This window comes from Oncorhynchus nerka, linkage group LG6, assembly GCF_034236695.1.
Source record: "Oncorhynchus nerka isolate Pitt River linkage group LG6, Oner_Uvic_2.0, whole genome shotgun sequence".
In the NCBI taxonomy this organism is placed as follows: Eukaryota; Metazoa; Chordata; class Actinopteri; order Salmoniformes; family Salmonidae; genus Oncorhynchus; species Oncorhynchus nerka.
In genome coordinates, this window is record NC_088401.1 from 61814241 (window position 1) to 61824948 (window position 10708).

Genomic DNA, 10708 nt, shown 5'->3' on the forward strand with positions numbered 1-10708 from the left:
TGGACTAGTGAATAACTAGTAAAACAACACCCCTAAGGTAATATCTTGCAAGATAGTCATTGAGAACTGCTGTACTTGTATTCGTTCATAGAGGTACTTCTATTAGAGGAATAAAGGTACTTTTATTAGAGGACTAGAGGTATAGAGGTACTTTTATTAGAGGAATAGAGGTATAGAGGAACTTTTATTAGAGAAATAAAGGTATAGAGGTACTTTTATTAGAGGAATAAAAGTATAGAGGTACTTTTAATTAGAGGAATAGAGGTATAGAGGTACTTCTATTACAGAAATAGAGGTATAAAGGTACTTTTATTAGAGGTATCGTATCAGAGGCATCTCTCACAAATACACACCAAACGGCTGAATATCCTGGCCTTTTAAATTGCAATCAGCGAGCGTCTGTCCGTCTGACGCACCTCAATCTCCTTGAAATGGACACTGGCTTTACTCCTGATGGATGGTTCACATGACTCTATAGAAGGGAGGAAAAAGTAAGTGATGAGAAATAAAAGAGACTACAGTGTAGACGCTGTAAAATTGGTGGTGGTGAAAAAACTATGTGAATGACTTACTTGCGGTTCCACTTTGTACTGAGGCGTTGCTATCGGAGCTGTCATCTCCGTGGTGAGAAGATGGGGGCAGTCTCACGGCCAGTTCTCCCAAGGTGGGCTTCACGTTGAAGCGCTCTGCCAGAGACAAATGCAGGTTTTTTTTATATCCCAATTCAATTACATTATTTGTATTTGAATAACAGTAGCATTGAATCACAATCACATGATAGTCCTGTCGAATCCTAACCCTAATGTTACCAGCCTCATGGTCTATCCAAGAACCCCACTCTATTCCGATTGTTGGTGCACTCACTGGGGTTCTGGACTCTCTCGGCCGCCCTCTGCTCCAGGTGCATGTGGATGATGGCCTGCACCTTCCTCTGATTGGTGGAGATGTTGGGCTCGGCTATGACCTCGGTCAGCCGCAGGTTGTTCTTGATGGCCTTGGAGGCTGTGGCCCGAGCTAGCATGGGCAGCTGGTCCTGGTAGTCCCTGTCTGTGAAGTCAATCTCCCTGCCCTGGATCCCTTTGATCCTGGACAGTTATACAGTATATACGTTTTATCAGCTACAGTGCCCTCCATAATTATTGGGACAGTGAAGCATTTCTTCTTCTTTCGGGTTTTATACTATGAAAGTTTGGTTTTGAAATAAAACAATGACAATGAGGTGCAGACCGGCAGCTTTAAGTTGAAGGTATTTTCATCCATATAGGGTGAACAGTTTAGAAATTGCAGCGCTTTTTGGACATAGTCCCCCCATTTCACTTATATGTGTATTAAAGGAGTAAAAAGTTAAGTATTTGGTCCCATATTCATAACACACAAGGCACTTTATTCATTACATCAAGCTTCTGACTCCACCGACTTCTAAGATGCATTTGCTGTTTGTTTTGGTTGTGTTTCAGATTAGTTTGTGCCCAATAGAAATTATTGGTAAATAATGTAGTGTCATTTTGGAGTCACTTTTATTGTAAATAAGAATAGATTATGTTCCTTAACACATCTACATTAATGGAGATGCTACCATGATTATGGATAATCCTGAATGAATCATGAATAATGATGAGTGAGAAAGTTACAGATGCACACATTTTTGGGGGGGTATGATATTTGTGCTTCTATGGAAAAATATGAGGAACTGGATCTGGAAAGCAGTAAAAGAAAGCCTGGTTAAACCAGACTGACCACAATGCTCACCAGTGAAACTATTGTAAGTGCAGCAGACAGTCTAGATTCACAAAGCTAAGGAAGAGAATCACTTGTTGATCAGTTAGCGTCTATGCATTGTATTTATTTTAGCCAGGATAGTCGGCTCAGTAACAATTGGAAAACAGACAACCCATTGTCTCACTCTCTTGATAAAGCCTATTGTAATCCTAATGTATTGATGAAAAGGAGTGGATTTGAATTGGTTGAGCATGCTAGGGCTCCCGAGTGGCGCAGCGGTCTAAGGCACTGCATCTCAGTGCTAGAGGCGTCACTACAGACCCTGGTTCGATTCCAGGCTGTATCATAACAGGCCATGACTTGGAGTCCCATAGGGTGGTGCACAATTGGCCCAGCGTCATCCGGGTTAGGGTTTGGCCATCATTGTAAATAACAATGTTTTTAACTGACTTGCCTAGTTAAATAAAGGTTAAATAAATGTCCCACCTCCTGTTAGTTAAGATGGTGTAAATCTCTTGCACTAGAAGCTCCGCTGCTCCTGGCTTGCAGTGGATGGTCCCGTCCAGAACTTCCTTTTGCAGATGGATGTTCTGTTTCACTAGAAACTGATAAGAGAGTAGAAATGGATTCTCCATTATTCAACATGACAAACAAAAGAAAAGACAGCAAAAACATTGACTTTGCAAGTGGACATAGGATTATACCCACCAGTTTATTTGTACTCATACACCTACTATTTTGTTACTGTCCGTTACTCTGGGTTCAAGTCTGTTTAGCTAAGGAGTGTAATGTGATAACTGAACAGAAGAGATGACAACCAGGCTACCTGGCCATACCCTCCAACTCTTACCCTCTCTATTTGTGCCCAGTTGCCCTGTTTGGTTGGAAGTGATGTCCCATTGTTGTAGGAGTGCATGGGGAAGTCTTCATGATAATACCAGGAGAACATCTCTGCCACAAGGTAGCCATTGGAGAAATCCCTGGTGAAGGGAAAATGTGACTCCATAACATAGGGGAGAGTGGGATAAGTTGAGCCATTTTTTATATTCATTACACTGCATTCAGAAAGAATTCAGACTACTTCCTTTTCCCCCCACATTATTTACACTACAACCGTATTCTAAAATTGATTAAGTTAATGTTTTTCCTTATCAATCTACACACAATACCCCATAATATCAAAGCAAAAACAGGTTTTTAGATTGATATTTGTAATTATTTTACAGAAATACCTTATTTACATAAGTAGTCAGACCCTTTGCTATGAGATACGAAATTGAGCTCCAGTTTATCCTGTTTCCATTTATCATCCTTGAGATGTTTCTACAATTTGATTGGAGTCCGCCTGTGGTAAATTCATTTGATATGACATGATTTGGAAAGGCACACCTGTCTATATAAGGTCCCACAGTTGACAATGCATGTCAGAGCAAAAACTCAGCCATGAGGTCCAAGAAATTGTCCATAGATCTGGGGAAGGGTACAAAAACATTTATGCAGCATTGAAGGTCACCAAGAACACAGTGGCCTCCATCATTCTTAAATGGAAGAAGTTTGGAACCACTAAGACTCTTCTTTGAGCTGGCTGCCCGGCCAAACTGAGCAATCGGGGGAGAAGGGCCTTGGTCAGGGAGGTGACCAAGAACCCGATGGTCACTGACAGAGCTCCAGAGTTCCTCTGTGGAGATGGGAGAACCTTATGAAGGACAACCATCTCTGCAGCACTCCACCAATCAGGTCTTTATGGTAGAGTGGCCAGACGGAAGCCACTCTTCAGTAAAAGGCACATGACAGCCCGCTTGGAGTTTGCCTAAAGGCACCTAAAGACTCTCAGACCATGATAAACAAGATTCTCTGGTCTGATGAAACCAAGAATGAACTATTTTGCCTCAATACCAAGCATCACATCTAGAGGAAACGTGGCACCATCCCTACAGTGAAGCATGGTGGTGGCAGCATCATGCTGTGGGGCTGTTTTTCAGGTGGCAGGAACTGGGAGACAAGTCAGGATCGAGGAATGATGAACGGGACAAAGTACAGAGAGAGCCTTGATGAAAACCTACCCCAGAGCGCTCAGGACCTCAGACTGGGGTGAAGGTTCACCTTCCAACAGGACAACAACCCAAAGCACACAGCCAAGACAACGCAGGACTGGCTTCGGGACAAGTCTCTTAATGTCTTTGAGTGGCCCAGCCAGAGCCCGGACGTGAACCCAAATGAACATCTCTGGAGAGACCTGAAAATACCTGTGCAGTGACACTCTCCACCCAACCTGACAGAGCTTGAGAGGATCTGTGGAGAAGAATGGGAGAAACTCCCCAAATACAGGTGTGCCAAGCTGGTAGCGTCATACCCAAGAAGACTCAAGGCTGTAATCGCTGCCAAAGGTGCTTTAACCAAGTACTGAGTAAAGGGTCTGAATACTTATGTAAATGGCGCAAAAAAAAAGATATACATACTGTAACTGTAGATTGATGATATTTAAAAAAAAATCCATTGTAGAATCAGGCTAACATAACATGTGGAAAAAGTCAAGGGGTCTAAATACTTTCTGAATGCACTGTATATTCATTATGGAAATAATCAGAATTCCTGTAAACATTACAGTTTTGAAAACATTGCTTATCCAAAAAAAGCGGTGTCTTGGCACAACTTATCCTGGGTATGGGGTATGTTGAGCCCCTGTACAGGGTAAATTAAGCTGCCTACAAATTTCTGTACTGAATGGAATATTACCACTATAGTTACCTTTTTGAAACCATGTCTATTTTTATTTCCCAAACACAATAACAATAGATTTTTTGTCTTTTGATAATTTAAATCATCTTTTAACACATGCTTCTTCTTTTTTTACCTCATGCCTTGCTATATGCCTGGGAAGAAAACACTTCAATATGTTCAACTTCACATTTGGATAAATTTACCACATAGCCATTGGCTCAACTTACCCCAATGCAAACATGTTGACTATAGCCAACACAACTACAAGATGCACTTTCAAGCTAGGTGTAGAACTTCATATTAAAGCTTAGAGACCCCAATAGAACAATCTTAAAAGGATCTACTTTGGTTTAGATACAAGCATCATGAAACATCTAACCTAATTTAAAAAATATAAATTTGTTTTACCTAACTTGCTTACCACTTTTTCCATGTGGTTTATTCCTTCACAGACTACATGAAAATGGACACTTCCTCAATATTTGGTCAAATTATATATCTTGTGTATTGTTTCCTTGAAACAAAGGTAGCTCAATTTACCCGACTGTCCCCTTAAGGTTACTTGGTTAGATAGACCAACTCTCAAGTTATATTTCACATAGACACGCTTTGCAATTTGCTAATGTACACTCACCTGCGCATATTCTTTGGAGAAAATGACAAATCCAGGCTTTGGAGCCACTTCAGAACTTCTCGTGGCAGTCCTGTCTTTTTGGGAGGCTGTGCGTAAGCCATTGTCAGCTGTAATGTTAATTCAGCTAGCGTCTATGAACCAGCCACACACGCTTACAAAATGATAAAATAAGTTACTATTGGTCTAACTTTTCTGGTTCAGTATTTCGTTAAATTGTTGCTATATAATACTGTGTTTTATAGAACATTTGTGGTAAACGAACTAGCTAAGCTAACGAGCTTACTAGCTCATATGGCACATTTGACATGTTTATCAACAGTTCCATAGCAACGGCCTTACTACTTCTTCTTTCTCCTGGAAAGGTGAACGTATCGCGGGAAGGTACATTGTTGCCACCCGCTGGAAATAGAAAAGGTTGCGCACACTGAAGAGAGCTGCTTGCCTTTGAAAGACTTGCAAAAACGTGGAATTCAAAACGTTTTAATAAAATAATAGCAAGCAGCTCAGACAATAAGATCACACATAAAACACATCAAGCAAGCAAGTTTATATCTATATTTTTTGAGGATATGAATGTAGGAGTAGTGTTCTCAATGATAATGGTAAAGATTTTGGTGGATTTCAAGTTTTGCAGATGCACAGGTCTAATCTAAAATATATAACGTGATAAACCATGTTAATATAACAATCCAAATTAAATGTTTTTTCCATAATATGAAAGCACTTTAAATTGTGTTATTGTATGAGCATATGAGCCAGCCACAGATTAATTTATAAACCTGCTGCAAAATATTGATGAGGAACACATTTTCTAAGTGCCTTTAAACAGTCAAACATTTACAGTTTAAACATTTAAATGGAACTCTCCCTTGAAAATGTTTTTAGCAAACCATGATTGCTGGTCATTGCTCAAACCCCAAATTTTAGCAGTTTCTTGTGAACCATCCTAAAACCTGGTATAGGCTAAATCAAGTATGTATTTCATTGCTTCAAGTGCAAGTAGTGCTCCTTCTATCCTTGCAGGCTGTTGAGTTCACATGAATGACTGATACCAGGAAGATGCCACCACCACCACCACCACAGCCTTTGAGATTGTGACGTTCTAAGCTCATCATCTGTACTGGAGGTAGTTCCTGAGGGGGTTGGGAAGGGGAAGATGGTTGATGAGGTGAAACCTGTCACGGCCCACACGGTCACGGATACGCTGTCGACACAGCTGACTCAATGGTTGGGGCGTGGCTGCAGAAAGGTGGAAGGGAAAACATATCATGCTATTCAACCAAATCCACTACAGCCCGGCTAGTTTGCTATTGCTTGAACACGTGATATTCTATTCCAGACAATGATGGTTTAGTTTTAAACATATAATGGACAGCTAGTTTGACTTGGGTGATTAACCAATAACACTACGATACTTTGACTATAGGAATTCACTGATTTCTAAGGATGACTGTGAATAGGCCTATAGAACTTACCCTCATAGACCAGTAGAAACCTCTCTGTCAGGCTGCTGGGGGGAGCAGCCTCCACAGGTCTCTGGAACTCAATGTTCCTGGCATGGATATCTGCCCCAAAGTCCAACAACAGCTTAACAATGGCAGTGCAGTCCTTCTCAGCGGCAGCGTGTAAGGGAGACTCCATATATCTACCTTTCTGTACATTTGCTCCTGTGTGGAGGCGTAAACCAAGGTATGGATATAACACACATTTAATAGTCCTATGTCATTCAGTTACAGGAAAGAAGTACTTTATCGATGTCATAACATGATGGATTTGGACTTTTATCCAGGTGGGTTAAACATATTAGTGGTGTAGAAATGGGAAGATGCTCTGAGCTACTACAGCATTAGTGGTGGATGTGGCCATAGTGAGAGTGCTATACAGGTACAATACATTTCACCACTTGGGGAGACAGTAATAATCTTACCACTAATTCTCCTCCTCTCATCATACCTGGCTATGGTGATTTGTCAGAGCAGATGTGCACGTGCCTCACCTTCCCTCAGCAGCCTCTGGACACACTCTATCTCCTGAGAGACACAGGCGGTGTAGAGGGGCGTTCCCAGGTGAGGAATGTCAAAGTCCACGTCGGCTCCCCATCTGATTAGAGTCTCCACACACCCACTGCTGCCTACCGACCGTAGGCACATACATGGAAGTCATTACTGTCAGCTTTCCAATTATTACGGTTGGTGTTTTAGCTAATTATTTCTGTACCCGGAATATGAGGATTCCTCTAAGCACCATGGGACATACACAAACATAATTCAAGTCAGAGTATCTCAAAAACTGTACTCTGATTTGTGATATTTTGATTCAGATTTTTAAGTTTTATGTATTTGCCTCAATCCCAAGTTAGCATACAGCCCAAATGGTCAGTGAAGTACACTTGAAGGTTCATACCAATTATGTAAATAAACCATGGATTGCTGATGCTAAGTATTAGCCAATGAGAGGCTTTAAAGCCACCGGCCGCCATATTGGTACACCTCATAGGAATAAATGGAATTCAACATTATTTCAATTAAATGTTTCAAGGACAAGATAACATGTATTTAAGTATTTTTTTGTAGTGGGGACAGTAACATTAGTAATGAATGAAAATGAATGAAGTAATGAATGAAAATGTTTATATATATATATATATATACATATATATACAAATTTTAAAAAAGGTACAATATATATGTTCAGCTCACATAATATAATTTAAAAGTATGCATTAAGTGTCTGTAATAGAATAAACTAATTTAGACATTAATAAATGCATTTCTATAGCTTGCAAAATCTTTTTTACATTAGAGGAGTATTACCAAGGTGGCTGTGCGGTGTCTTCAATACAGCAGCTCTTGTCATTCATCCAGGGTTTATACACATCATTGGGTTCATACTAGATTCATTAAGATAAGGATGTTGGAGTCATACGGGTACTGAGCATACCTTTACTGCTGGCTTGGTGAATGTGCGAGGGCTGAAATACCAGAGCCTGGGGTTTTGCCCCGTTCTCCAGGAGGACCTCTGCACATGATACACTGCCCACTGAGCACGCGTTGAAAAGAGGAGTCACCCCATCAATGGTGGTGACGTTCACCTGCACAGAGTCTCATGTTAACTCTGACCGCTCAGCTGAATAACGCAGCACCATTTTGGGGCAGAGAAAAAATAACAAGTAACAGAGAACAAGATGTACAGTATTTTACAAAAGCTTTATTAAGCTATTTCTTAAATGTATTATTTAGTACAAATTATTACCGTTTCATGTAAAAAAAAAAAAGAAGGTTATCTTGATTATTAACGGATCTTCTCCATTGACTCACATTGGCTCCTGCAGCGATCAGAGCTCTGGCACATGCTCCATGGTCTCCAAGGCAGGCCTCGTGCAGAGGACTCACATGGTCTATAGTGACTACATTTACATTGTGGCCCTGTGGGAGCAGCAGAACACAACCGTAGTACATTGCAGAAGGTAAGCAGTGGGTGCACACTGAATTGGATTACCTTTGGCTCACCTGTAAAATGAGATTCCTCAGAGCTAAGAGACGACCTTGGCATGCAGCATCATGTAAGGGTGAGCGGTCTGCCCAGGACCCTGCAGCAAACACAAATGCTTGTCACATACCACAGATCACCGTCTCACAGTTTTGATTAATGATTCCATTTCACAGGGCACACACACCTGGGACAATATCCAGAATAGCACCAGATGCATTCCAGACTGCATCATCATTGTTACCTTTCTCCATATCACTGATCTATGACACTTCTATTCTATTTCACTTCATATAAGGTAGAGTACTAAGGATCCATGTTGTCCAATTGAGGGTGAGCCAATATGTCTCCATTGGCAATAACCGTCAAATCTATTTTCTCTTGAACTAGCCTAACCTACTTGATGTATTAATGGAAGACCAAGCCACTGTAAATCAGAAACAAAAGATGTTCTGGGAAAACTAGTGTAAACTACATATAGCTACATCACTGACCTTTAATAACGCACAACAAGATTTGAGTTTGTGTTGCTGTTTGCTGCATTGGTGCTCCCTTTCCATGCGCCAAGCATGTTGGCACACTGTCTGTCACTGACACTGGGAAGCTTAAGTGCTGTTTTGGTCTGCAGGTCTGCCTACAGACCACAGTCAGTCAGGAATGAAAACTAGGGCAAGGGGGGTGGGCCGTTCTATTAATAGTTTAGGGTAGAAATGAGCCTGACCGGTATGTACCATATACACAGTTATTATATTTCAGCTACTTTGCATGTTCAGGTCAACAAAGTGAGTATATGCATTATTCACAGTAGCCAAATTATAAATAATCATTATTGTGATAATATTTTGTTGTTGTTGTGACAATAGACTAATACAGTAGAGAGATATGGGTACTCACTGTGTCCTTGACCAAAATCAGAGCCAGTACGGTGAGAACAGAGCCAGTCCGGTGAGGTAAACATTGGAATAATGGAGCAACGTGAAAGGATTCGCTGTCATATTGCCCCCTCTTTTGAACAGGCTCTGCTATACCGAGGGGATCATATGCCACTCTCATGTGGTCCTCACTGAACTTCTGTGCCTGTGTTAAAATAGTTTAATTCTCATTGTGGTGTAGTGGAGTGTCATTTCAATGATGGAAGTTTCAGCACAGTCAATATCATCATGTAATCAGTGTCCACTACTGGTTCCAAGGCATGTTAGGTGCTAAATTCAACTAGTAAATCTGAGCATTGTCCAGAATCAAGTTACAAGGAAGGAAATGAGATACTTAGTCAGTTACACCATTGTGTCTTCCGCATTTAACCCAACCCCTGTGAGTGCATTTTTAATCCAGGAACAAGGAAAATGCCCACAATAAAGTGAAGCTTCCAACTGTATATGAATAAGACAAAGTGCCCATTTCAGCATCTCTGACCTATTAAAGCATTATTGATACAAAGGAGTGAGAGTTGGTTAAAGGCATGTCAGGGTAGTATTATAAATGTTGTAGGTTAAATGCAGCAGAGAACAGTATAGTTCCACTATTCGTTGGGAAGGTCGGAGATTTTGCCAGTATTTCATTCCATTCTCTTTAGTTATTTTCAGCCTGGCCGAATCAGCCATGTAGTCCAACAACAATCAACAAATTGCCATCAAACATGACCGTATAATGTTTTGATTTACCTTGTTTTCTGCTATGTTTGTTTGCACATGACTCTTTATCAAAATAGCTTTCCTAATATTAGCCCGGCTGCCATCGTTTGTCATCAATCGACATAAGGAAAAATAGCGCCATCTGGCGGTAGTAGAGCAATCCTAGTATTTGAATTCACACGTATTCCCAGGGGCTCAAGGGTGGGCAAACATTTCTTGGATGTGGAAGGTTCGAACAAAAGACAGTAATACAAACTCTGTGTTCAAACGTTCAAGCTTTAACCAAGACAATTTCAACTTTATATGGAAAAATAAACATAATTATTTAAGAAAAGTAGATATTGTAAAGTCTACTTAGGAAGGTGGACTGAATGCAATTGACTTTTATCCAATTAATTGATACACCATCCACAGTGTAATTAATATCTTCACCATGGTCAAAGGGATATTAAATATCTGCTCTTTTTTTTACCCATCTACCAATAGGTTCCCTTCTTTGCGAGGCGTTGGAAAA

The 10708-nt window shown here is 40.6% G+C and overlaps 2 protein-coding genes across 4 annotated transcripts; both read right to left on the reverse strand.

The window, feature by feature from the left end:
• Positions 1-290: 290 nt before the first annotated feature.
• On the reverse strand, positions 291-5449 carry spata4 (spermatogenesis associated 4). The gene is made up of 6 exons (XM_029662774.2): positions 5075-5449; positions 2570-2699; positions 2206-2324; positions 865-1085; positions 573-686; positions 291-472 (listed from the first exon to the last, which is right to left on the reverse strand). Exons 1-6 carry the CDS (start codon positions 5173-5175, stop codon positions 378-380), a joined length of 780 nt encoding a protein of 259 aa, XP_029518634.1. The 5' UTR covers positions 5176-5449; the 3' UTR covers positions 291-377.
• An 89-nt stretch (positions 5450-5538) lies between these two features.
• Positions 5539-9649, reverse strand: asb5a (ankyrin repeat and SOCS box containing 5a). Of its 3 annotated transcripts, none has more exons than XM_029662776.2 (7): positions 9458-9649; positions 8584-8663; positions 8392-8499; positions 8015-8165; positions 7071-7205; positions 6550-6741; positions 5539-6313 (listed from the first exon to the last, which is right to left on the reverse strand). In XM_029662776.2, exons 1-7 carry the CDS (start codon positions 9519-9521, stop codon positions 6186-6188), a joined length of 858 nt encoding a protein of 285 aa, XP_029518636.1. In that variant the 5' UTR covers positions 9522-9649; the 3' UTR covers positions 5539-6185. The 3 variants fall into 3 exon arrangements, with proteins under 3 accessions (XP_029518636.1, XP_029518637.1, XP_029518635.1); XM_029662777.2 differs by lacking the exon at positions 9458-9649 and adding an exon at positions 9058-9192; XM_029662775.2 differs by lacking the exon at positions 9458-9649 and adding an exon at positions 8751-9050.
• Positions 9650-10708: the final 1059 nt, after the last annotated feature.

What these genes read in the sequence shown, in the direction of transcription:
- asb5a (XM_029662775.2), bottom strand. Translation starts at nt 8,817, where the DNA reads ATGGAGAAAGGTAACAATGATGATGCAGTCTGGAATGCATCTGGTGCT. An exon ending in TGAGGAATCTCATTTTACAG is followed by an intron (nt 8,500 to 8,583) that starts GTGAGCCAAAGG and finishes CTGCTCCCACAG; the next exon opens with GGCCACAATGTAAATGTAGT. An exon ending in CCAGAGGCTGCTGAGGGAAG is followed by an intron (nt 6,742 to 7,070) that starts GTGAGGCACGTG and finishes GCCTCCACACAG; the next exon opens with GAGCAAATGTACAGAAAGGT.
- spata4 (XM_029662774.2), bottom strand. Translation starts at nt 5,175, where the DNA reads ATGGCTTACGCACAGCCTCCCAAAAAGACAGGACTGCCACGAGAAGTT. An exon ending in ACTGGGCACAAATAGAGAGG is followed by an intron (nt 2,325 to 2,569) that starts GTAAGAGTTGGA and finishes CTCTCTTATCAG; the next exon opens with TTTCTAGTGAAACAGAACAT. An exon ending in AGTACAAAGTGGAACCGCAA is followed by an intron (nt 473 to 572) that starts GTAAGTCATTCA and finishes TCCCTTCTATAG; the next exon opens with AGTCATGTGAACCATCCATC.